The following is a 27622-nucleotide window of genomic DNA, read 5'->3' on the forward strand; positions in this document are numbered from 1 at the left end:
GATTCCCTCCAGCAGATGCTTTGGGATCGACCACGAGTGGGAACTCCACAACAGGGTGCTACATGACTTTTCACGCAATGGGGAATCCCAGTCAGAGATCTGTTCACTTCTCAAACCAACAGCAAGTGCGCCATGTATTGCTCCAGAGAACCTCTCAGTTATCACTTTCAGGGTGATGCGCTCCTTCTCTCCTGGTCAGACCAGCTCAACTATGCTACTACTCTTGTCACGGGTGCTGCACAAGATCCAACAAGACAAGGTGACTGTCATCCTCATCACCCATTCTGACCTAAACAGTTCGGTTCCCCAGCCTCCTGCACACATGTTGTCTCCCCTACCAATTGCCATCCTGACCTTTCTAGAGCTCCTGACCCTAGAATGTCCATGCTCCTCAGCCATGCAGGACATCCTTTCTATTAGCAGAAAGAACTCTACTAGAAAATGTTACCTGGCTAAATGGAAACGCTTCTACACTTGGACACAGCTAAGAGGCATTATGTTAGAGGCCGCAGACGTTCCCTTCATTTTAGACTATAACCTGTCTTTAAAGACATCAGGTCTCTCCCTCAGCTCCCTGTGAGTCCATCTAGCAGCAATCAGTGTGTTCCATCCTCCTACTGAGGGCTACTCCAGTTTTGCACACCCTCTAACCAACCGAGTCTGGAACGGCCTCATAAGAACCTTTCCACTTCCTCAAAAGATCACACCCCAATGGGACCAGAATCTTGTTCTCTCGGCACTAATAAGCCCTCCCCCCGCTTTGAGCCTTTAGCTACTTGCTCCATGGTCCTTCTCTCCATGAAGGTCATCTTCCTTGTAGCTATCACTTCAGCAGAAAGGGTTGATGAACTTGGAACAAGGATGGCAGACCCTCCATTCACTGTGTTCCATAAAGATAAAGTTTCCTTACATTTATACCCCAAAGTAGTTTAGGAGATTCACTTGTATTCTTCCTGAAACCACACGTGTCTGTGGAAAGTAGACTCCGCTCCCTTGATATGCGACAAGCTTTGGCCTTTCCCCTACAGAGAACAAGACCAATCAGGAAGTCCCCAAGACAGTTTATCGCGATAGCAGAGAGAGTCAGTGGGCACGCTGCCTCCTCCCAGAGAATTTCTAAATGGCTTCCCAGCTGCGTTCTACTCGGCTATCAGCTCTTGAACTTCCCGCCCCCTACAGGGGTACGAGCTCACTCCACTACCAGGTTGCAATGACCAGGTTGTCTCTTCAGGACGTACACCCCCTAGACATCTGTAAAGCAGTCACATGGAGTTTCATCCACACATTTTCAAAACTTTACACCCTGGTGCAGGACTCAACTGCTGATGCCTCCTTTGGAACAGCAGTGCTCTGCTCAACCTTACTGTCCTCATCCTCGCGTCCTCATCTTGCTTAGGTACAGCTTGTCAGTCACCCACCATGGAATACAATAGGGACCATCACTCAAAGAAGAAGAAGAGGTTACTTACCTGTAACTGGAGGTTCTTCGAGATGCATGGTCCCTCTCTGTATTCCACTACCCGTTCTCCTTCCCCTCTGCTTTGGATCTCCTCTTGATTCATGGCAGAGAAGGAACTGAAGAGTTGGTTGGTTCACCCCACCTTTATCATCTCAGTCAAAAGGACAAGCTGAGCCAGGGCGCATGCATGGACCAGCAGATGCTGCTTTCAAAATTTTTTGACTCCAGGTGCATAGCACGCATGAGTAATACACAGTGGAATACAATAAGGACCACCCATCTCGAAGAACCTCCAGTTACAGATAAGTTACCTCCTTTTAGTCCAGGACATCACTACAGGGCAGAGTAAACTTGTTTGAGTGTCTTAGCGTAGCATGTTTCCTGTGAGGGGCAGAGTAAACTTAACTCTGAATTTCCTGGGTTTATAATGCTTGGTTTTGAGATAATTCCAGCATCCCTGGAATCTCTTTTTCCTTTATTTATTTATCTATTTATTTATTTTACTCTCAAGTTACTGTTAGTTACTTTCAACCTTACATCCATCCAGAAGGCAACATATTTAAAACTAATGAAAATAAATACTTTTTATATTTACATAATTAACCATTGGAACTCACAGCCACAAGCTTTTGAGGCTGAGAGCTCAGCACAGAATGATTGAAGAGGGGGTCAGAGGTTTCTGTGGCTAGTAAGGCTATCCACAGTTACTCAGCGTGGCTGCCTCAGGATGGAAGCCAGCCGATTAACACCCTAGGATTTGGAAAAAGTTTCCTTCGTGAGCACGTTAGCGCGGTAATGATCCATTCTGGAGACTTGACACCTGTCTCTAAACCAGGCCTGGGTGAGGAGGGAGTGTTACATGGGTGGCAGTCCACTGGCTGAGAGTAGTAAAGTCTCTGGGTCTATAGGTTCCAGGGAGAGTAGAGAAGGAGCAGCTGGCTCCCTCCTTACTCCTCCTGCTGTGGGTTCTGTCTGGGTCTTTGCTCTGGCCCCTCTCGCCCCCTCACCCAATCTGAGAGTAGCCCCTCCCCTCCAAATGCAGAGTGCTTAGCTCCAGGGTCCAGGGGGTGGGCACAAGGAGAGTGGCAGGAGACTCCCCACCACCTGCCAGCTGACTGCAGCCCTTGTCCCCCTCGCACCTCCAGGCCCTGGCCCAGCCCCCACCTTAGCTACGCCACCCTCCCCCTATCATCCCCAGCTCAGCTGTACCGCCCTCGCCCGGCACTCCCAGCCCCCACCCCACCAGCCCAACCCACACCCCAGCTGTACGACCCTCGCACAGCACTTCCCAGTCTGCATCCCTCCAGCCCCTCCCCCACCCCACCTGTACCATCTTCCCTCAGCACCCCCAGTTCAACTCCCACCCCACCAGCCCATCCCCCACCCCAGCTGTACCACCCTCGCCCAGCACCCCCAGTTCCCACCAGCCCATCCCCACCCCAGCTGTACCATCTTCCCTCAGCACCCCCAGTCCAAGTCCCATTCTAGCTGTACCACCCCCCCATATCATTCCTCACCCCACCAGCCCACTCCCCACCCCAGCTGTACCACTCCCCACCACTCCTTACCCCACCAGCCCATCCCCTACCCCAGCTTACCATTTTCCCTCAGCACCCCCAGTCTCCAACTCACTAGCCCATCCACCACCCTAGCTGAACCGCCCACCCCCAGCATCCCCAGCTGCTAACCCAGCATCCTGGCTCAATGCCCCCCACAAACCGCCTGCCTACTGTTTGGATATGTGCCATACAAAATGGCCAAAACCCGTGTCTCGTGACCCAAGGCCCACAATCCTTTGACGGTTGGGAACCAGAGCTCTACAGCATCTGTCACTGGTCTCAGTGAGAGGCAGGAGACGGGCCTTGGGCTGGAGACCTCTGAGGGAAGCCCAGGTGCTGCAGAAGTGATGTTGGTGACTCAGGTCTGTCTTCCCTTGGAGTCAGTACAGCAAAGCCCCAGCATGGTGGTCGGAGGCACTGACCTCCTGGAGGTTCGAATTCTTGCATGCTACGTAACAACAGAGTCCTGGAGCACTGGGGACCTCCTCGTGCTTTTCCCCAGGAGTTGGGATGTGAGTGAGCACCTGTGGCAAACCCCAACTCAATGGGTTATGCTCTTCCCTGAAATCCCCTCCACGGTCTCCAGACAGTGGAGGTTATTCTTCATGTGTCGTCCCGTCCCCCCCCGCCCCCAGAGGCAGGGCCATTTTGTTTCTCTGGGATTCTGGCTAGGAGAGGCTGGGGCCAGCCTCCCTTTTCCCCTCACTCTGAGGGAGAGCTGGAGACAGCCGGCTCTCCTTTCCCTCTCTTCTTCCCAGGAGAGCGAGGTGGACCCAGGAAGACAAAAGGAGGAAGAAAGGGGACTCCCAAGTGGGCAGGCCTTGGTGAGCTCCCAGGCTCAGCCCTGGTAACTGGCTGGTCTGATATCAGGGCACAGGGCCTTTAGGAGGTCACTAGTCCACCCAGATTAGCATCCAGGGCTATGGTCGATGCTAAGGCCTTTGTTCCATTTATTGACTGGACACCTCTAGCTTGCTGAGCGACGTTGAGGCTCAGACCTTATTGAGTTTATTGTCTCAGCACCCATAGCTAGCAGGTCTGGTCTCCTGGGACAGGCTGCCATAGATCACTGGCTCAGCTTTACCATCTTGCTGAGATAATTTTGAGGCACAGCATTGTGGGATTCCCCACCTCTAGCTTGCTGGGCTTCTGTCAAGGCACAGGCCTGGGGGGAAATCATTGGAACAACACCTCTATCTTGCTAGCCTGATGTGAAAGCACAGGCCTCTAGGACATCACTGGATGATGCAAAGGCACAAGACTCTGGGAGATTAGGGTTAGCTCACTCATCTGATGTCAAGGGCTCTTGTGAGCTCATTTGCTGGGCACCTCTAGCCTGCAGGCCTGATATGAGGATTTCATTTAAAACCAATTGAAATCTGTGCCAACAGGACTGCATAAGATGGAGGTGAAGGAGGGGAGAAGGGAGAGACAGCAGTGAAAGGAGGGAATGGGGGGAAGGCAAGGAAGGTGGGGAGCGGTTCTGCTGCAGTAGATGTCTATCCTTCCAGCAGCAGCAGATTTTGAACCGCTTTCTGCCACTTTCAGGGGCACTGCATTGGGAGACCCCAACCGGGGCACAAACAGTCAGCATGCTGAAATTTGTCTCACCAGGGAGCAGGAGGGAAGGTGGGGGAAGTTCTGGAAGTAGTGCAGTATTCTCCTTCTATTTCAGATCCATCCATCCATCCATTAGCTTTAACAAAATTTGGCTTTCCTTTTGCTGGTGGTGGGGAGATCAGGCCTGGGGTCTTGGCAAATGCTCTCTGCAGCAGCTCTCTCTCCTTATTAGAATAATTCTTTATTCCTCTCCCGAGGAAGAGGTTTCAGATTTCAGCTCAAAGGTGGGAATATTAGATTTCAGGGCCTCTGGTGCCCTGAGCGATCAGACCCGAATGGATCGGTTTGCCATTCCTCGCGGTTAGCGCTGCGGGATTAGTGCAGGGCTTTCACATCCCATTCATTTCTTTCTGAGCATTGTTTTCTTTCTGCATGTGCACCCCCTTCCCCCCGTTCCAGCTCTCAGGCAGGGAGCCTCCTGCCTTGCTCAGACTTGGGTTTGGCTGGAGAGAGGCTTTTTTCTCTTGTACTTTTGTTTGGATTTAAATGCAAAGAAGCTTTGTGTTGGTTTGCTGGCATCTCCATCGACTGAGCGCCCCCTCTTACCCACCCCCAGCACGTGAAAGCAGGTCTCTTCTCTGAGCAGATTCTGCTGCAGCTCCCTGGACATCTCGGGGACATGGAGAGTGGTGGAAGCTGCATGCCGGGTGCAATTGGATCAGCAAATGAGAGGAAGGGGTCAAATGGTGTAACTTGCACCGAACTGGTGCAGAGCAAGGCTCCAGTTCACCCCTGGGTCAGTGCAGAGTCCAGCTCAGCTATTGAGCTCTCAGGGCCATGTCTCTATCTAGCCCACTTTTACAAGATACCTGCAGGACCCACAAGAAATGCATCAGCCCACCCCCCATCACTGGCCCACCCCCGGCATGCCCTCTCTGCTGGAGGCTCCAGCAGGGGAAGAGAGGTGCAAAGGAGGTGGGACATGAGGGGGTGTTTTCTGCTCTGGGAGTATTCACCAGGGGGGCCATGCAGTCACTTTGTGGCCCCTTTGCACCAACACAAAGGAGCTGCAGGATAACTGTGAATCCAGCTGCTGGCATGCAAGACAAGTGTAATTTACACACCAGTGGGTGCACTGGGGGAACAGTAGGAGAAACAACTTATAGGAGCAATGGAGCTGCAGAACAGTGCCAAGCCTGCACAGTGCTTTGAATGTGTCAAGTGCTGCATGGGGGCTGTCGCTTCGTTACTGATGATTGTTATTTTTTGAATTCTCTCGTGGGGCTGCAGCCTGCTCTCTATTGCACTTATGTCAGTTTCGAGCCACTCCAGCAAGTCATTCTGAATTCAGACTGGAGGAGCAGAGAGCAAATTCCGATCCTCTAAACCAAATCCTGCACTTCCTAAGCCACCCTCTCACACCTCTGTTGGGATCCGGAGGATCACTGGTGGATAGCTCAGTCAGTTGCCTGCGCTGATGCCCCCTCAGTCCCTCCTGTGACCTGCCTGGGGTCTCCTGAGGGCTGTAATACTTTGGTCTGATTCTAGTTGCTGGGCTTGGTGTGGGACTGCCTGGGTGGAGTTGGTGGCCTGTGAGATACAGGCGGTCCAACTGGATGATCTAGTGGCCCTCTCTGGCTTTAAACTCTATGACTCTAAGGATTGCTTAGGGTGTAAATAGGGCAGAATCTTGCCCTGTGCATCTGTCGTACCCTGGTATACATCAGGCACAGCTCCACTGAAGTAGTCAGAGTCTCCTGGGTGTAAATCCGGACACACTGAGGTCAGAGTCATGCCCTCCCTCAGAAGAAATGCCTGCACTTCCGAGGGCTGAGGCAAACACGAGCCACACTGGTACTGCAGCTGGCAAACCGGTTGCGATAGCAGAGGCAGAGCCATGAGGTAGAGTAGCAGATTCGTCCACTGAGAGCAGAGTTTAAGCTTGCCCTGGGGTATGTCTGCCCTGTAATCACGGGGTGGAATTGGAGCACGTGCAGGCATATCCAAGCCAGCTTAAGTGTAGCTAGCTCGGGTACTGGAGTAGTGAGGCCGCGGAGGTACGGGGTTCCGCGTGGGCTAGCCATGGGAATAATTACCCAGCATTCCTGGGAGGCTTGTACAGCCTGTGCTGATGGGCGGGCTGCTACCGCTTCACTGCTATTGGTAGCTGAGCTAGCTAGAGTAAAGCTGTCTCCAGTCTGTCTACAGGCACTGCAGTCACATCCGCCATGCAGTATGGACGGACACTCAGACAGCATTGCTGGCCCTAAGAATGTGTGCGGGTTTTGGTTTTTCCCTCTCTTTTTTTCCTTTCCCTCCTTTTCCAGTAGCAAAATGAAAAAAGGGAAACAAGGAAAAAGCAGGAAGGGGCAGAGGGAAGAAAAACTTATTTAGTTTTGTAACTTTTTTTCGTTGAAAACCTGGAAAATGTCAAAAGAAACCAAGATTTTCTGCAAAAGTTTTCACTGGGGCCAGGGAGGCAGTTTTCCATTGGAAAATGTTCCCAGTGGGAAATTTGGAACCAGTGCTAGTACAGCCCTGGAACTGTAAGAGGAGAGAGGGCGCTGAGGGTGCGTTGGAACAGGGCCTGGGGAATGCTCACATGCTTGTACTATGCTTGGCTCTGACCAGTGCTGTTAGCCCTGTGACTTTTGTAAGCATTAAACCCACATACAGTTTTCAAGAAAGAAGCGAACACCTTAATGAAAAGCAAAGGAGTACTTGTGGCACCTTAGAGACTAATAAATTTATTTGAGCATAAGCTTTCGTGAGCTACAGCTCACTTCATCAGATGCATTCCGTGGAAACTACAGTGGGGAGATTTATATAAATAGAGAACATGAAACAATGGGTGTTACCATACACACTGTAAGGAGAGTGATCACTTAAGATGAGCTATTAGCAGCAGGAGAGCGGGGGGGAAGAAAACCTATTGCAGTGATAATCAAGGTGGGCCATTTCCAGCAGTTGACAAGAATGTCTGAGGAACAGTGTGTGTGTGTGTGGGGGGGGAATAAACAGGGGGAAATAGTTTTACTTTGTGTAATGACCCATCCACTCCCAGTCTCTATTGAAGCCTAAGTTAATTGTATCCAGTTTGCAAATTAATTCCAGTTCAGCAGTCTCTCATTGGAGTCTGTTTCTGAAGTTTTTTTGTTGAAGTATTTCCACTTTTAGGTCTGTAATCGAGTGACCAAAGAGATTGAAGTGTTCTCCGACTGGTTTTTGAGTGTTATAATTCTTGACGTCTGATTTGTGTCCATTTATTCTTTTACGTAGAGACTGTCCAGTTTGACCAATGTACATGGCAGAGGGGCATTGCTGGCACATGATGGCATATATCACATTGGTAGATGTGCAGGTGAACGAGCCTCTGATAGTGTGGCTGATGTGATTAGGTCCTATGATGGTGCCCTGTGAATAAATATGTGGACACAGTTGGCAACGGGCTTTGTTGCAAGGATAGGTTCCTGGGTTAGTGGTTCTGTTGTGTGGTGTGTGGTTGCTGGTGAGTATTTGCTTCAGGTTGCGGGGCTGTCTGTAAGCAAGGACTGGCCTTCTCCCAAGATCTGTGAGCGTGATGGGTCATCCTTCAGGATAGGTTGTAGATCCTTGATGATGTGTTGGAGAGGTTTTAGTTGGGGGCTGAAGGTGATGGCTAGTAGCGTTCTGTTATTTTCTTTGTTGGGCCTGTCCTGGATTAGGTGACTTCTGGGTACTCTTCTGGCTCTGTCAGTCTGTTTCTTCACTTCAGCAGGTGGGTATTGTTGTTGTAAGAATGCTTGATAGAGATCTTGTAGGTGTTTGTTGCTGTCTGAGGGGTTGGAGCAAATGTGGTTGTATCGTAGAGCTTGGCTGTAGACAATGGATCATGTGGTGTGGTCTGGATGAAAGCTGGAGGCATGTAGGTAGGAATAGCGGTCAGTAGGTTTCTGGTATAGCGTGATGTTTATGTGACCATCGCTTATTAGCACCATAGTGTCCAGGAAGTGGATCTCTTGTGTGGACTGGTCCAGGCTGAGGTTGATGGTGGGATAGAAATTGTTGAAATCATGGTGGAATTCCTCAAGGGCTTCTTTTCCATGGGTCCAGATGATGAAGATGTCATCAATGTAGCACAAGTAGAGTAGGGGCATTAGGGGACGAGAGCTGAGGAAGCGTTGTTCTATGTCAGCCATAAAAATGTTGGCATACTGTGAGGCCATGCAGGTACCCATAGCAGTGACACTGATTTGAAGGTGTACATTGTCCCCAGATGTGAAATAGTTATGGGTGAGGACAAAGTCACAAAGTTCAGACACCAGGTTTGCCGTGACGTTATCGGGGATACTGTTCCTGATGGCTTGTAGTCCATCTTTGTGTGGAATGTTGGTGTAGAGGGCTTCTACATCCATAGTGGCCAGGATGGTGTTTTCAGGAAGATCACTGATGGATTGTAGTTTCCTCAGGAAGTCAGTGGTGTCTCGAAGATAGCTGGGAGTGCTGGTAGCGTAGGGCCTGAGGAGGAAGTCTACATAGCCAGACAATCCTGCTGACTAGAGATCTAGTCTCCAGACCCTATAAAAGGCCAGTGAGCCAGGAGCTCAGGCAGACTCTCTCTCTAGCTTCAGAGAGAGGACTGGCTGCCTGCCTGGGAGAAAAGGGTACCAGAGCTGGGGAAAGGCCAGAGGAGCTGGGAAGCTCCAGCCTGGAAAACCCCCAGGCTGCAGGCCTTCCTAAAGGCCAGGAAAGGTACTGGGGCTACAGAGGGGTAGCCTGGGAATAGGCAGAGGCAGCTGATCAAACCCCGCCTTGCCAATGATGAGTGGTTTACAGACTGCAGTCTGCCCCAGTGAACAGGGGCTAGATGGTGACTGGCAGTAGCCACTGAGGCAAGGTGGAGATAGAGGGTAGGGGGGTTCCCCTGGGTGGGGAGACCCTGATTGTGGGTTACTGCTGGGGGCAGAACCCTGAGGGAGAGGGGCAGTAGGGTCCAGGAGGGACATGGGGGCCAGCAGCGGGCGAGACACCGGCCTGCAGAGGGTGCTCCGGTCTGGAAGCACTAATTCCCAAGACAACCAGCAGGAGGTGCTGAGCCGGTGAGTCATTGCTTCGCTACAAGGGCCAAATTCAATCCTGGTGTAAGACCCTGCTCCACCAGCTTCTTTGGATCTGCACCTGGGTTTGAATGTTGCCCTTAGTCTCTGGGGAGGAGTCAAGACTGTCATGGCATGAGCATCACATATCTCAGTTGGGTGCACCAGGTCAGAAATACATTTAGAGCGTACCCAAGGCTGTAAATGAGAGTTTTATCTCAGAATAGACATTAAAGGAAACAGCAGCTGAAATGATCTGATGACCCAGGTGTTGGAATACCAAAGAACCTGATCCAGCGAGGTGCCAATCGGCTCCTGCAAGGCACTGAGTGCCTTCAACCTTCCTGAAAGTCTGTCTTGCCTCTTGCATCAGACACCTTGTTTGTGATTGCTAAGAAAACTGAGACATGAGTATTAGCTGGGCTAAACCATTAGAGGTTGGAGGTAGTTACTTCCCCGCATCTCTCTCTTAATGACACTGAATGCGCTTGCAATTCCAGGTGGCGTGGTCCTCAATCCAGCCTATTATGGCATGCCCGGCCATACCAACACCATGATCCACGAAGTAGGACATATCCTGGGACTCTACCATGTCTTTAAGGGGGTGAGCGAAAGGGAATCTTGTGATGATCCCTGCAGGGAGACTACACCTTCTATGGAGACCGGAGACCTCTGTGCTGACACAGCCCCTACCCCCAAAAGTAAACTCTGCCGAGATCCAGACCCTACCAATGACACTTGTGGCCACACCTACTTCTCCGGAACGCCGTTCAACAACTACATGAGCTACACAGGTAACTGGAGGGAATTGTTATTGTATCAGCTAGAAATTCAGCTGAAGAAACCAGAGTCCTATGTCCAAAGCGATGCAAGGGTAAGAGCTAAGCCCCTACAGACTGGTGCTTTGGCCTGCACAACCACTGCATAGCGGTACGGTTGAATTCATTACCCTGTGCAACTGTTTTGTGGTGCCGCTGGCCTGAAAAGGTGCCATACAAACATATAACCAATATCTGTTCTGCTGCTGACAGTCAATGAAATGGGCCAGATCCTAAAGACCTTACTGAGTTTTTACTCAGGCCTAACTCCTCCAAATTCCAATTGACTTAGAGCTCTGCAGCAGAGCTGCTTTAGACACAGCAGCGGCTTTGAGTGAAGAGCTGTTTGCGATACCTGGCTGGCAAATATTAGGGTCGATAATAACGTGCTGTTATGCATGTGCTAAGCTCAGGGTAATCAGATCTCATGCTCCAGGGTATAAGATGGTCACCTGCTGGGCTCAGGAAGGAGTACATTTCCCACGCACCAGCCACACCATTGCACAGTGGGTTGATTGGCTTCTGGGACATCCTCACCTTTCCTGGCAGCATCAGGTCATGGCAGGCGCTGGATGCAGGATCCTACATCAGATGATGTGCCATGGGGCCCATGCTGTGGGCTGGAAGCTCAGTGGATGTAAATTGGCATAGCTCCATGGAAGCCAGTCCAATAGCACTGGCTCTGGCTCTGTGCTCCTTCTGTGCGTGTGTTGGAGCGCAACAGAGCAGGCAGAAATGCCTGGCTTGCCTCATCATGGCAGCCACGCAGTGTCACTGGCAGCGATGCCCTTCTGTCCTTAACGAGGTCCGAGAGCCACTGCTTTTCATCCATCCGTTCATTTTTTTTAAAAGAACCTTGCAGTATGCTTCGAGTCCCCTGTCTTTCCCCCACAGCTTCATCCCTATGTGGCTTAACAAGGATATTGGCCATCCGCATGGCTCAGGAAAGCACCTCTGTGCTGTGGAAAGGTCTAGTCAGGAAAACAAACAGCTGCTGAAATAGTGCCATCTTGTGGCCGACTGGAGAAATAACATGAGGAGTCATGTAGGACAAGCCATGGGGAATCTCTCTAGCCCAGGGCATTTGTGTTCTTCTCTGGTCCTTCAGGAGAGCCTTAAAACAGGACTATATTTAGTAATTAATACTGCTAATGACCACTTATATAATGCCTTTCACACGAGGATCTCAAAATGTTTCACAGACCAGTCAGTCCCTTCCCTCCTTTCTCTCTCAGACGATGACTGCACGGACAGTTTTACCCCCAACCAAGTGGCTCGCATGCATTGCTATTTGGATCTGGTGTACCAGCGATGGAGCCAGAGCAGAAAGCCCACTCCAATCCCCATGCCCCCGGTAGTCACTGGGCAGGGCCAAGACTCCCTCACCATCCACTGGCTGCCTCCCATTAGTGGCGTTCTCTATGAAAGGTAAGAGGCATTGTCACTGAGAAGGTCCCATGCTTGGCTGAGCATGCCAGAAAACCGGCATAAACTAAAATGTGCTGGCCTGACTACTGACCTCTTGCTTCTTCTAGATCACTTTGGCCAGGAACTGGTTTTGTAGTCCTACCACTGACCTTGGCCCATACCTGGATCCCTAAACAATTGCCTGTACTTGCTTCCACTGGGAATTGCCTGTCACCATTTATTTGTCCGTGGTTCCCTAGGAAAAGTCATTTGGCACTGAACCAGGGAATTTCAAAAGTTAGTGAAGGTGATGAAGATGAGTTGGCAAAACCCTCAAGCTCTTTGCCAACTGGCAGACCCTGCCTGGTTTTTTTGTGTGTGTGTGTGTGTTTTGAGTGGGTGGAGAGCGGGCAGCTATTTGTGCAGCTGCCTTGTAGAAATAGAGGAACGAGGCAACCCCCCAAGTTACGTTCACTAGAAAAAACGCCTGGTTACAAGTTTACTATTGTGATGGCAGCGTGTGCTGGGGTGTCAAGCAAGCATCCTCCAAAAAGCATTCCGCTATTGGGGGGCGCAGAGAGAGTGCCAAAGGGTTGTGTGTCATCAGGAGACAATGCCAAATGCAACCTGAGAGCGCAATTACTGAATGAAAAAAGGGCTTCGCTTAGTACTTAACTGGATAAACTACTGATTTATGAGGAGGGAATATGGTCTTGTGGTTAACGCACAGGACCAGGAGCCAGAACGTTGGGATTTGGATCCCTGCTTTGTGACTTCAGGCACGTCAGTAATATTTTCAGATGTCAGTATCTTAAGTTAGCCCCTTCAGTTCCTAGCTAGGCACCTGACTAAAAGGAGCCTGACTTTCAGGGGTGCTGAACAGCCACATTCATCTGGAATTGTGGAGACTCATCATTCTCAAGATCAGGCCTCTTTTGTCTGAGTGCCTGACTAAGGTGCCTAACGTCAGGGACTCAAGTTTGCACATATCGTCGACACTAACTGAATATTTAATAATTAAATCCTCTGAGTCCCTGAGCTGGGAAGTGCTCAAGATCGGCAGCTGGTTATTGCTGTAGAATTGGCATCGCATAAATTTTTAAAAATCGCATAGGCCAGGGTCCTAATCATGAAGTCAGTGAAAACCCAGTGCGGCCCAATTGATAGAGCACTGGACTGTGATTCCGGGGACCTGCTGTCTAGTCCTGGCTCTGCCACTGGCCTGCTGGGTGACATTGATCAAGTCACTTCCCCTCTCTGTGCCTCAGTTTTCCTATCTGTAAAATGGGGGTAAGGATATTTATGTCCTGCATAAAGAGCATTGAGACCTATTGATGAAATGCGTCATATAAGAGCTTGGTAATATTTATTTATTACTCCCTTTGACTTCAGCGGGCTTTGGAGAGGACTGTATATAATCTGTCCTTTTCTTTATTAATGCCCTGGGAAATGTTTGTATAGACCTGAGACTGACAGTAGCCGAGGCCCTGATTCACTAGTCCATCCATGTTCACCAAAGCACTTAAGCATGCGCTCATCTTTAGGCATGTGCTTCTTCGGTCCCATTGACTTTAATGGGACTTACACACATCCTGAAAATTAAGCATGTTTAATTGTTTAGGTGACTAGGGCTTAAATATTGTCTTCATTTGGGGCCTTACAAAGCTTAGCAGCTTGTGAATGCTGTGAGTTACAATGGCAGTGCAAAGCGGTTGTGCCCATAAGCCGTTTGCAAAAGAATAAGAATAATACTTCTCTAACAGCTACCAGCTCAAAGCCCTTTGCGAAGGCGAGCGAAGTCTCACATCCCCCTGAAAGCATTTTACAAATCTGGCCTTTCAAATGCCTTTTAATTCATAGAAAATCGATGTCTGAGGACATCCTGCCCAATTATGGAATAATTGCTCCCTAGCTGCACCAAATGGCTCATACGCAGTGCTGTTCCTGGCTCCCGAATGGCATATGTCACCCAGTGAGGGCACAGACAGGTGTCCGAACCATCAAATGGGCTTGCATCATTAAAAGAATGGCCCGAGAAGGAAAGCGGAGGCTTATGATTGAAAAATACTGCAGAGCGTTCAGGACTAACTGAATGGAATGTTTTGACATTGTCTTTGGAGCAGGAAATACTGCCCCGGTCCCTCGTTAGCTTAATGCTGACACTTTAATTAAACATGATCGCTTATTTGTATTATGGGGGCATCTAGAGGCCAAAGCTGAGTGCATGGCTCCACTTGTGCCAGGCTCTGTACGTACACATAGTATGAGACGTACTTTGGCCCAGACTGCTTGTAGTCTAAATAGTCAAGGCAGACACAGGAAAGGCTATTCTCCCCATTTTTGAGAGGGGAAACTGAGGCACAGAGCGTTTACTGACCTGTCTGAGATCACACGGGGAATCTGTAGACAAGCTGGGGATCCAACCCAGATCACCAGTATGGTACCTTAACCAGAAGGTTTCCCTTTCCCTCCCCAGCCTGTGCCAGAGCTGGCTGTGAGAACAAGCAAGCCAAGCAGCTGACTCTTATGGGCTTCCCATGTCATGCAGAGTTGGGGATTGAGTGAGGAGAGTCCAAGTCTGATCAGAAACTGGGGGGGGGGAAAGAGTTTTCCTCATTCTCTCTCTCTCTCTCTCTGTTCTGCAGGGACCCCAGCACCCTCTGCGGGGACTGTGCTGAAGATGGTACTTTCAGCCAATATGTGCATGAGGCCTCTTCCCCTCGAGTCTGTGACTCCTCCGGCTACTGGACCCCTGAGGAGGCAGTAGGTAAAGTGCCTTGTCCTCTCTCATTCACAGTGACTGCCGCTCCCCTCGGTGGAGATGAGATCATCTGAGACCCAATTTTCCATATCTTTCTGCTCTATCTAAATTTAAATATGCAAAATAAATATCCCTTGGTAGAAGATTGCATAAGGTAAAGCTCAGCTCCCAGGGACCGTACTGGAGATACCAGCAACTTTGGGGTGCAGGGAGCTCATCATTGTTACTAACAGCTTCCCAGGAGGGTGTTGGAGAGAGAAAAGAGGCACCTGGGAACCTGTTCAGTTGGTCTGATGTCACCAAAAGAAAAACCAGTGTATGGTGCACCCACCTCTTTGGCTTTGGATCAGACCCTATAGGAGCCTTCTCTTGGACTTCCATGGACTTTGATCCAGCCATAGAGAGTGGCATACTCTTCCTGAGGTGTTGGTGAGAATCTCATTTCTTGGATCATTTAGGTCCAGGCAGAGCCCTGGAGAACACAGCGTAGGGAGTAGTCCTTCTTCCCCACCAACGGGATGGATGGGATGAACTGATAGGTGTATCCAGTTTCAAGTGTTTATGAGCCAGGGAGGTCAGTTTAAAAAGCACCCTAGGGCAGGTTATCTTGCCCCTGGCCTTGCCTACCAGACAAGTTACAGCATGAATCACACTGGCATGCACGTGCCCCTGGCATAGGAAAGAGCCAAGGGTTTCATGGTGTCAGTGGAAACTTCCGCTCGAGACTGGAGGGGGGTGGAAACCTCTCTCGCAATCAGAGAAAGTGACAAATGAGGGGAAAAAAGAGGTTGTGCCAATTTGGTTAAACAGCAGAACGTTTGGAGCGGTTAGCTTCAGCATTTTCCATTTCCCGGGCTGTCAGGTGGCCGTGTCATCCCTTGCAGATCAGAACTGGCTTTCCCCTTAGGAGATGCTAAATTTTTCTCCACACCAGTGTGCAGTTTTCACCAGTATGTATCAGCTGGGGTGAGAGAGAGAGAGAGAAACAGTTCTGCACAACCTGGGGGATTTTATGGGGACAGTGGCACAAGTCCAGGCCTTGGATAGGCACTAAATAGAACAATTGTTTGTGGCCTTGGGAAAAATTGGGTGTTTTCAGCAGAGTCCGTAAACTTGAAATTGGTTATGCTCAGCTTCTCTTTCCATGGCTCAGAGCACATCCGTGTTGGTTTCCCTTGCTGACTGCATAGGGCTCAATCCTGAGCAAGCTTTGCTGTCACTGATGGGGTGGAGGCAAAGGTGGCTCTCGGCCCAGTCTGCTCCTGGGCTGAGATGGGCCCCTGATGAACAGGACTTCCACTAGGGACTATTCTGCTGGCTTGGGATCACCAGCATACAGCCATGCCCTCTCCTGCCGTTGGCCACCCCAGAATGCCCCTAATGCTTTACACCACTCCCTGTGACAGAAGAACCGCCAGCTGCCGCTATAGAAAAGCATCAAATTCCTTTTGTGCTGCTTCGCCTAGGAGAATGATCTAATCCCTGACCCCTTCAGCCTTAGGATGTTTGGAGATCAAATAAGAATTCAGAGGCAAACTTGGCAGCATGGGCCCATCTGTACTGATGACACTCAGCCAGCCGGGTGTGCTCCTCTGCTCCTCCTCACTCGAACGTGCTCAGCTAATGGGCCATGAGCCCTGAATTGGGATCTGCCTGAAAACTAGTTTCCTTAACTTCTCCTCTGTGAGCTTGTGCCTAAGAATGGGAAGGATGGTCCGAACAAAACCTAGCACTAATGCAGGGTGAGAGATGTCGGCAGTTAACTCATGCTAATTTCTCTCCATCGCAGGTGAATAGTTAGTATGCCAGTGGCATTGAGACCAATCACAGAATCCTGCTTGGTGCAGTCCGTGTCTGTGTGTCCAGGCATGTGTGGGTTTGTGTGTGTGTGCAGGTATACCTGTATTTCTGACAAAATGAACGCATGTGTCTGCAGGTGTTCCTGTGGATACACAGGTATATAGAGTATGTGTTTGTGCCTGAGTCATTGTACAGTTCTGTGCAAAGGGGGGATGTTTGCACTGACCTGTTCGATAAGATTGGGTCGGGGGTTCCTCTCTTGTGAGAATTTTTGAGATTTTGAATATTTTTCCCCTCCCAGATCGGAACAAAAAGTCAAAAGCTTGAACATTTTTCTGAACCGATAAACTGAAAAATATTCTGGTTTGGGATTTCAAAACATTTAGATTTGGACCTTTTTTTCGTTTTTGAAACTTTTTTTAGTATAAATGAAGTTAAATTTTGAAACAAAAAAAGCAGTTTTGAACTGAAAAACTGAAATGTTTTGTTTAGCCAATGGAGAAGTGACCCATTTCGACAATGTCAAAACTCTTTTTCAACTTTTTATCGGTCACGCAATCCATGGAGACTGGCCATTCCCACAAAACCATTGGTTTTGGTTTCAACAAATGAGCCAAAACCATTTTGTTGAAAAATTCCTAGATACGCATGTTCAGGCCTGTGTATGTCTGTGCAGGCATGCGTGTAGAGTGGGATACATATGTTTGTTTTTTCATGCTGTTAGGGATCTGAGGATTTATGCATGGAGACACAAGTGTGTTTGATATCTGTATGCTCTGAGACATTTGAGCACACACTGTATGTTGGTGCTTATGTGTGGTTGTGTGCATATGATGGCATCATTGTCTGCACACAGAATAATAGAATCTCAGGGTTGGAAGGGACCTCAGGAAGTCATCTAGTCCAACCCCCTGCTCAAAGCAGGACCAATCCCCAGCTAAATCATCCTAGCCAGGGCTTTGTCTAGCCTGACCTTAACCTCAAAGGAAGGAGATTCCACCACTTCCCAAGGTAATGCATTCCAGTGCTTCACCACGCTCCTAGGGAAAAAGTTTTTCCTAATATCCAACCTAAACCTCCCCCACTGCAACTTGAGACCATTACTCCTTGTTCTGTCATCTGGTACCACTGAGAACAGTCTAGATCCATCTTCTTTGGAACCCCCCTTCAGGTAGTTGAAAGCAGCTATCAAATCCCCCCTCATTCTTCTCTTCTGCAGACTAAATAATCCCAGTTCCCGCTACCTCTCCTCATAAATCATGTGTTCCAGTCTCCTAATCATTTTTGTTGCCCTCTGCTGGATGCTTTCCAATTTTTCCACATCCTTCTTGTAGTGTGGGGCCCAAGACTGGACACAATACTCCAGATGAGGCCTCACCAATGCCGAATAGGGGGGAACGATCACATCCCTCAATCTGCTGGCAATGCCCTTACTTATACAGCCCAAAATGCCGTTTGCCTTCTTGGCAACAAGGGCACACTGTTGACTCATATCCAGCTTCTCGTCCACTGTCACCCCTAGGTCCTTTTCTGCAGAACTGCTGCCTAGCCATTCGGTCCCTAGTCTGTAGCAATGCATGGGATTCTTCCGTCCTAAGTGCAGGACTTTGCACTTGTCCTTGTTGAACCTCATCAGATTTCTTTTGGCCCAATCCTCTAATTTGTCTCGGGCCCTCTGTATCCTATCCCTACTCCAGCGTATCTATCACTCCTCCCAGTTTAGTGTCATCTGCAAACTTGCTGAGGGTGCAGTCCACGCCATCTGCCAGATCATTAATGAAGATATTGAACAAAACCGGCCCCAGGACCGACCCTTGGGGCATTCTGCTTGATATCAGTTGCCAGCTAGACATGGAGCCATTGATCACTACCCGTTGAGCCCGACAATCTAGCCAGCTTTCTATCCACCTTATAGTCCATTCATCTAGCTAATACTTCTTTAACTTGCTGGCAAGAATACTGTGGGAGACCATGTCAAAAGCTTTGCTAAAGTCAAGGAATAACATGTCCACTGCTTTCCCCTCATCCATAGAGCCACTTATCTCGTCATAGAAGGCAATTAGATTAATCAGGCATGACTTGCCCTTGGTGAATCCATGCTGACTGTTCCTGATCACTTTCCTCTCCTCTAAGTGCTTCAGAATTGATTTCTGGAGGACCTGATCCATTATTTTTTCCAGGGACTGAGGTGAGGCTGACTGGCCTGTAGTTCCCCGGATCCTCCTCCTTCGCTTTTTTAAAGATGAGCACTACATTAGCCTTTTTCCAGTCATCCGGGACCTCCCCCGATCGCCATGAGTTTTCAAAGATAATGGCCAATGGCTCTGCAATCACATCCGCCAACTCCTTTAGCACTCTCGGATGCAGCACATCTGGTCCCATGGACTTGTGCTCATCCGGCTTTTCTAAATAGTCCTGAACCACTTCTTTCTCCACAGAGGGCTGGTCACCTCCTCCCCATGCTGTGCTGCCCAGTGCAGTAGTCTGGGAGCTGACCTTGTTCATGAAGACAAAGGCAAAAAAAGCATTGAGTACATTAGCTTTTTCCACATCCTCTCTCACTAGGTTGCCTCCCTCATTCAGTAAGGGGCCCACACTTTCCTTGGCTGCTTTCTTGTTACTAACATACCTGAAGAAACCCTTGTTGTTACTCTTAACATCTCTTGCCAGCTGCAACTCCAGGTGTGATTTGGCCTTCCTGATGTCACTCCTGCATGCCTGAGCAATATTTTTATACTCCTCCCTGGTCATTTGTCCAATCTTCCACTTCTTGTAAGCTTCTTTTTTGTGTTCAAGATCAGCAAGGATTTCACTGTTAAGCCAAGCTGGTCGCCTGCCATATTTACTATTCTTTCTACACATCGGGATGGTTTGTTCCTGTAACCTCAATAAGGATTCTTTAAAATATAGCCAGCTCTCCTGGACTCCTTTCCCCCTCATGTTGTTCTCCCAGGGGATCCTGCCCATCCGTTCCCTGAGGGAGTCAAAGTCTGAAGTCTAGGGTCCGTATTCTGCTGCTCTCCTTTCTTCCTTGTGTCAGGATCCTGAACTCGACCATCTCATGGTCACTGCCTCTCAGGTTCCCATCCACTTTTTTGCTTCCCCTACTAATTCTTCCTGGTTTGTGAGCAGCAGGTCAAGAAGAGCTCTGCCCCTAGTTCGTTCCTCCAGCACTTGCATCAGGAAATTGTCCCCTACACTTTCCAAAAACATCCTGGATTGTCTGTGCACCGCTGTATTGCTCTCCCAGCAGATATCAGGGTGATTGAAGTCTCCCATGAGAACCAGGGCCTCCGATCTAGTAACTTCTGTTAGTTGCCAGAAGAAAGCCCCGTCCACCTCATCCCCCGGTCCGGTGGTCTATAGCAGACTCCCACGACGACATCACCCTTGTTGCTCACGCTTCTAAACTTAACCCAGAGACTCTCAGGTTTTTCTGCGGTTTCATACCGGAGCTCTGAGCAGTCATACTCCTCTCTTTCATACAGTGCAACTCCCCCACCTTTTCTGCCCTGCCTGTCCTTCCTGAACAGTTTATATCCATCCATGACAGTACTCCAGTCATGTGAGTTATCCCACCAAGTCTCTGTTATTCCAATCACATCATAATTCCTTGACTGTGCCAGGACTTCCAGTTCTCCCTGCTTGTTTCCCAGGCTTCTTGCATTTGTGTACAGTCTGTGATGCAGCAGGGAGCGGGGAGTATTGAGCTGGGAATGGGAGACTTCCCTTGAGGGAAGATACTTGAGCCAGGAGGGGGTGGGGGCGAGGTGACACCTTCTGCCCAGGAAACTGGACAAAGGCTGGAGGAGGAGCTGTGGGAAGGCTGGGTGAGATGGCTGGAGGGTGTATCAGTTTGGAGCAGCCTGGGGAAGAGGCAGGAGCCCCAAGGCTGGGGTTTAATCTCCCTGCCCCCCAGAAGGACCTGACTGAGGGGTCTGGTTTGTGCCTACAAGCTTTGGTTTGGACTGTGTTCCTGTCGTCTCTAATAAACCTTCTGTTTTACTGGCTGGCTGAGAGTCACGGTGAATCACAGGAAGTGGGGGGGAGGGGTTTGCAGGACCCTGTCTCCCCCAAACTTTGTGACATAGGCACTTAAGATAACTCGCTGATCGTCCCGCTTTCTCAGTATGAGGCAGGAGTCCTCCCCTCTTGCGCTCTCCTGCTCGTGCTTCCTCCTGGTATCTCCCTTCCCCACTTACCTCAGGGCTTTGGTCTCCTTCACACATGTGCGTATGTATCTGTGTTTATATGTGCATACATGGGGGGGCGTTCACCTCAATGTGTGTGCATGTATGTACAGACTATCATATATCTCTGCTACTGAAATGAACTGCCCTGCTCCTTATAGGGATCTATATTCTCCCCTTGTCTAGGCCCCCCAGATGTGGATCAGCCCTGTGAGCCCAGCCTGCAGGCCTGGAGCCCAGAGCTCCACCTGTACCACATGAACATGACTGTTCCTTGCCCCCAGCCGCATGGTTGTATCCTGGAGCTGCGTTTCCTGCACCCCGTGTACCCGGAGTCTCTTGTACTGTGGACCACCTACCTCTCCACAGACTCGCCCAAGGCCTTGTCTGACATTGAAATCCTGACGGAGCATGGGGAGTCCATTCACCTGGGCCCCCTGGACACTTTCTGCGACACCCCCCTCACTGTTAGGCTCAACGTCAACAGGAAGGTGTCTGGGGTAAAGGTCTACACCTTTGATGAGCGGATGGAGATAGATGCGGCTCTCTTAACCTCCATGCCCCAGAGCCCCCTCTGCTCCAGCTGCAAGCCTGTGAGGTACAGGATCCTGCGGGACCCCCCGTTTGCTAGCGGCTCCCCCATAACGGGGTTGCACATGCACCGAAAGTTCACCGACACGTGAGTAGCAAGATCGGTCCACCAAAGGCCCCGGGGGAGGGGGAGGGATGCTGTTCTAGTTCTCCTTGCTTTTCTGGCTTCTGCATTTGGATTCATTGACGGTTTTTAGGACTCAGCCGCTCTGTGGTGAGCAGTGCCATGAACGCCCAGCCACAGAGTTCGCCCAGAACACCCCATTCCTTATGGCAGTTCTGTGACACTAGCATGATACTCACCAGAAAGCTGTTTCCCACTAGAGAGAACTCTTTAACTTTGACACATTTCCCCATCTGTGGGACCAGGGTAATGACTGTTCAAGTCACATAGAGTAGGGGATAATTTCATGCGATGGTCCACCTAGAGGGAAACATGGCAGGCTCCTCTGATTACTTGCTACAGATCCTCTTTCTATAGCCTCGGCTCATGGCAATTGTAGAATTGGGGAGAAACCTACCTGTGCTTTTGGCTTTGTGTATGTGCATGTGCCACAGTGCAATACAGTCTCATGGCTTGGATATATTGGCACCCTGAATGTTTTATTAATATAGAGATGGGCCATAACCAAAACCTCAGATCCAAATACCCCCAGACTTTGGGGACATGGGAAACTGGAATCTAGATTGGAATTTGCCAAATTATGCCTGTCTGCCTGCCTGGCTAAATTTACATGCTAGTTTTAAACACCCTGAACTTTGAGGGGGTTCAAAGCCCAGATCTGAACTGTGTGGCTTCTTTCCATCTATCCATCCATACCCAGGCCAAGCCATGCAAATTTCATTGAGATTCTGAGGACCATCTCTCCCACTCCTTGTCTCTCTTGTTCCCCTCCACCCCTAACACACACCAGCTTACCCTTCTTCCCCCTTGTAAAACCCAGGATCCTGTATCTAGAGCATCATCAGGGCCGGGCCAGGGGCAGAGGGGGGTTGAGCACCCACCAGCAGGAGCAGAAGTAGGCGCCTATGGTTCTGTCACCGACTGCCTTGTATCCTTACATGTCTTGTGGCTGTGCAGCTTTGGCCCAGAGCTCTGACCCCAGAAGCCTGCCAGCAGGACATAACCCTCATCCTGGCTTTGCCCAACCTGGTTACTACTGGTTTGCAGCCTGGCCTTAGTACCCTTCTAGCCCCAGATTCATCCCAAAATCTTCCTACTGTAAGAACCAGCCCCTGTCACTGGACCCTCCCAGAGAAAGTGTTAGGTCTCTCCAGAGACACCAATCTGTTAGCTTTCTAGAAGCACACAAGTTTAGAAAAGTTTCATCCTACTGGGGAAAATAGAAAGGAACATAAACTCTGGCAAGCCAAGTATAAAAGGCTGAAAAAGAATTTGAAGAGCAACTAGCAAAAGACACAAAAACTAACTGAATTTTTTTAATGTACATCAGAAGCAGAAAGCCTCCCAAACAATCAGTGCGGCCACTGGACGATCAAGGTGGTAAAGGAGCACTCAAGGAAAACAAGGCTGTTATGGAGAAGCAAAATGATTTTTTTGCATCAGTCTTTAATGCAGAGGCCATGAAGGAGTTTTCCACACCTGAGCCATTCTTTTTAGGTGAAAAATCTGAGGAACTGTCCCAGATTGAGGTGTCAATAGAGGAGGTTTTGGAACAATCTGATCAATTTAAAAAGTAATAAGTCACCAGAACTAGAAGGTATTCACCCAAGAGTTCTAAAGGAACTCGGACATGAAACTGCAGAACTACTAACTGTGGTACGTAACTTATTGTTTAAATCAGCCTCTGTACCAGATGACTGGAGGATAACTAATGTAACACTTATTTTTAAAAAAGGCTCCAGAGGTGAACCTGGCAATTCCAGGCCAGCTAGCTTAACTTCAGTTGCAGGCAAATTGGTTGAAACTTGACACTATAGCAACCTTTGGTCTGTGGACCCCTGGGGGGCTGCAGACTAAGTCTAAGATTTCCAAAGAGGTCCGCATCTCCATTTGAAATTTTTTAGGGGCCCATAAATGAAAAAGGGTGAAAACCACTGACCTAGATGAACATGGTATGTTGGGGAAGAGTCAACGTGGCTTTTGTAGAGGGTAATCATAATCATGCCTCACCTTTGGATTTTCTTTGTCTTACAAGTCAGGAAGGCCTCTTGGGGATTCAGTCCTCTGTCTCTCTGGGGTGCAGGATCTATCTTCATTCTCTGTTTCTTGAGCTCAGGAACCCCTCCCACCCCTCGGTTTAGCTCAATGGTTTTGAATACTGCTAATATGTAAATTGAGGCACACTGACATGCCTTTGCCTAGGCCACACCTTTTTATCACCTTTGCCTAGGCTCCGCTGTCTGGTCTTCAACATGTTCTGGTAACATCATACAGAGGGAATTCATAACTTCACATGTAACGTTAACACATGAATTTCACAATGATAGTCATAACCTGCACGTTATTAGCTTTCACGTGGTACCTTACCCAACACCTTTTGGATAAATAGCATGACAACAAAGGTTTGGGTGCAGTGAGTTGGTTGGGTCTGAAGATAGACAGTGCACCCTATCCAGTGGGCATTAAGGGCTCCTAGGGTCACACTTAGGTTTGGGATTGTTCCTATAGAGCTCTTAGCCTGCTTAGTACAAATACACCATTTAAAAATTCTTTTAACATTTTATTAAAGATCCAGAGAGGAAGGGAAAACAGTGAAAGTATTTGAAATGTGAAGTATCAAGTATGGCTTTTATTTTATCAACAGATTTTTTTTTCCCCTTTTCCTTTAGTTGGAGAGTTTTTTAGAAGGGAAAAACTCCCTTGTTTGACAGTCTCTTAGTTGGTATCAGATAGTTATCACTGCCCTTTGGGGGAAAAGAGAAGTAGGTAGTTGAAATTGGCTGGAGCTGTTGTTAAAATCCAATCCTGTTGCATCCCAAGTGGTGTTTGGAGATTCAGCTGGAACCAGTAGAGGCATGGATGTTTTCTGGAGCCCTCTCTCTGGCCTGGCCTGGCCTGGTCAGGACATCTCTCAGGATTAGGATGACAAAGGCCCAGAGTCCCAGGAGATGGTGGATGTGGCAGCCATGACTATGAAGCTTGTTTCAGTAGCCTCCATCTTTTTAATTTTCTTTCCCCCAGTCTTTCTTTAAGGACCCACAAAGGGAATGGTGGGTGGAATAGCCCATGTCCCCAGTATTTTGCCCACAATTAGGCCTAATATCTGACACTTCAGTTTTATTTATTAATTTCCAGTTCCACATTTTCTGTTTTTACCAAGCATGATTTCAACATGGTCCTTGAATTATATCAATGTGGCCTTTTTTTGTTTGGACTAATTTGGTTCTCTTGTACCTATTTACAACACTCGTTACTGAAAGCAACTTGACCTATTTTTCATTAACATTTGTTATTATAGGTCATTGTATTACTTAAACTTTGATATACTCTTTACAACTGAGCTACAATTAGGGTAAATTCATCAGCCAATTATTGCAACACTTCCTACCTACCAGGGTAGCATCCACAGAACCATTACCTATTCTGCTTAGATACAACACATGCTTTTTATAACCTCTAGCATCCCCTTTGCCTCTAATGAATCCACTGGAAATGGCCACATACAGACCTATGTTTCCCACATGGTATTTGTTCTCTCCGAGTTTGTTTCATTCCTCTGTGTTTTTGCAGGGATGTCACACCGGGCCAATTGTACCGGTACCAGGTGCAGGCCATGGCTGGGGCAGCTGTGGGAGAACCCTCTCCACCTTTGATCCATACCCAGGGCACTCCCTATTGTGGAGACGGAAAAGTGACCATGTAAGTACTGAATTCTACATGTTTGGGAGATGTTTTTAAAGCCGTTCGGTTTAGTAGGGTAGATTCAAAGGTAAACAGAAGACCTGATCCTTCACTCCATGACACCGGATTTATGCTAGCATAACTCCACTCAAGTCAGTGGTGCCAAACCATTACTAAAGAATGAAGGTTCAAACCCAAAGTGTTTTGCAAAATCTAATGCTTCTTCGAAGGTAAAGATGGGCCTTGCGAGGTGCGGAGTTTGGATCTGGATTCTGATCTGAACTTCCCCAAAGTCAGTGGGTGCTTGGTCCAATGCTTAGGCCAGAACCAATCTCTATAAAGTGTCACAGATTTTTAAACCCCAAAAGGAGCATTCTGATCATCTAGTCTGGCCTCCTGCATAGACCAGGCCAGAGAACTTCACCCAATGATTCTGCATTGTGCCCAGTAACTTGTGGTTCTCTGCTAGAGCATATATTTTAGAATGACATCCAATCTCGATTTAAAGACCCCAAATGATGGGGAAACTTACAGCATCCCCTGGTAAGTTCGTCTAATTGTTAACTATCCTCTCTGGTAAAAATTTGTATCACGTTTCCAGTTTGAATTTTTCTGACTTCAACTTGGTGCTAAGTGCATGAAACCCAACAGGGGAAACTGGCTAAAAGGGCCAGATCCTCAGCTGGTGTAATTCAGCATAGCTTCGTTGACTTCGTTGCTGATTTACTACAGTTAAGGGTCTGGCATCTGGGCCTCTGGAGAGTGACTCACCACTTTAGTTCCACTGTCCAAGCTGAGTGAAGTTGAAAAAACTGAACAAGCAACGTAAATGGGAGGCAAGCAGTGGAGATTTGTGATAGCCTTTTAACATGACTGATCTAAAGGGCAGCTGGGAACACAGCTTAGGAAGTCTTGTTTAGTAAACAATTTTAAACCTTCGGGTAATAACAGTGAGTCAAAGTCAAGAGAGTGGAGAGGCAAGATTGATTTTTCCCATTGTGCATCTTTGTGTATGAAGAGTATCTGAAGCAAAGTTGCTTGAATATTTGAAGTTTTGAGTGTGAAGGTGTGTGTGTGTGTGTGTGTGTGTGTGTGCATGTGCATGCTTGTGTGTGTGTGTGTGGGTGCACACATGAGAATAAACCTGAATTCACCTAAGCAGGTAATTTTCCCTATTTTTGCTATCAGACCAGCTTTTTGCAGCACACTGACAGATGCTGCTTGTGAAAATTGCTTGTGGTTTTCTCATGAAATGTAGCATGTGGCTATTGCTTTCCCCCCCTCACTCACCCCTATCCCTTACCCCACCTTGACTTGTCCAACTCCCAGTGGAAAAACTGGCCATTCTTCACATCTGACATCACTGGCGGCTCTTCTCCTCTCACACAGGCTTGGTAGTTGCACTTGCTTCCACGCTGAGTTCCCCAAGGAAGATGATGGTGGGGTGGGGCCTCTTTTCTCCCACTCTGGCTTTCTCAACTCCTTCCTCACCTGACGAGTCAGACTCTTCTCTCCCTCCATGTAGCTGGCATCCCATGATTCCTCCAGTGAAATCTGACTTGAGGGTTGTCCTTAAACACGGGATCCTGACCCTTATGGAGCTGAAAAGCTTGAAGGGCAGCTAGTCAAGAGGGCGTTAACATTTCTTGCCGATGGTCTCTTAGGAGCTTGGAAGAGGAGTGCGATGATGGAGACCTGTTAGATGGAGATGGCTGCTCTGGGAAGTGTAAAAAGGAAAAAGGCTTCAACTGTGTTGGTAAGTCATGTGCTGAGTCAGCCCATTCCTTCTCTCCTTGGCACCCCCTTTTGGGCCACGATGACCACCCGGGGGAAGGGTATAGTTTTTTCTCCTGCTGTAACATCCCTGTGGTGGGCTGTCCTGTCTGCCAGGACCCTCTTCAGGGATCTGCCCCAGCAGAAGCATTGTAGACACTAAACTTCTAGTCTTTGACCTCTCTGCAGGAGAGCCGAGCCTCTGTTATGTTCACGAGGGGGATGGAGTGTGTGAGCCCTTCGAGAGGAGAAGTAGCATCCAGGACTGTGGCCTCTACACTCCCAAAGGGTACATGGATCAGTGGGCAGCACAGGCCTACACCTCCCATCAGGACAAGAAGTCATGTCCCGTTTCCATGGTGACCGGAGAGCCTGTTGTGAAGGTGAGGCTAGGCATTTCCTTGTACAGGGGCAGTCCCAAACCTGATGTGATCTCCAGTGTCCTTGCCTTTCCTGTCCCTCCCTATGGAGCACCTATTCCCAAAGGCCTATGCAACTCAGTCCTCCCAGCAGAGCAGCTTTCACGCATCAGGCAGCTTAAAATCAGCCATATAAACCTGAAAAGAAAATCCAGACAACAATCCTGGCATTGCCATGACATGCTAAGCTTAGCTGTCGGTCGCACTGCATGGGGCCTTTCCAAAAGACAACACCTCACCAAGGGAAAGGCTGTTTAAGAAACCCCCAGCACTGTTAATCCTTAGCATTCACTGCCACAAGGTTGCATTGAGGCCAGGAGCTTTACAAAGGATTCAGAAGGGCTGAAGTTAGAAGTGCACAGTCCTTACTTGGGATGGGCCAGAGCCGTTGGGCTGGTCCTCTGT

The 27622-nt window shown here is 48.9% G+C and overlaps 1 protein-coding gene across 1 annotated transcript in view; it reads left to right on the plus strand.

Moving 5' to 3' along the window:
- The window catches only part of PAPPA2 (pappalysin 2), a 168079-nt gene that overhangs the window by 52213 nt on the left and 88244 nt on the right, over window positions 1-27622 (plus strand). The window contains exons 4-10 of the mRNA XM_074962019.1: window positions 10154-10447; window positions 11707-11899; window positions 14524-14645; window positions 20816-21308; window positions 24915-25043; window positions 26690-26781; window positions 26988-27181. Coding sequence (XP_074818120.1) covers window positions 10154-10447; window positions 11707-11899; window positions 14524-14645; window positions 20816-21308; window positions 24915-25043; window positions 26690-26781; window positions 26988-27181 — 1517 coding nt within the window. The remainder of the gene's footprint in view (window positions 1-10153; window positions 10448-11706; window positions 11900-14523; window positions 14646-20815; window positions 21309-24914; window positions 25044-26689; window positions 26782-26987; window positions 27182-27622) is intronic.

This window comes from Natator depressus, chromosome 8 (genome assembly GCF_965152275.1).
Source record: "Natator depressus isolate rNatDep1 chromosome 8, rNatDep2.hap1, whole genome shotgun sequence".
NCBI lineage: Eukaryota > Metazoa > Chordata > Testudines > Cheloniidae > Natator > Natator depressus.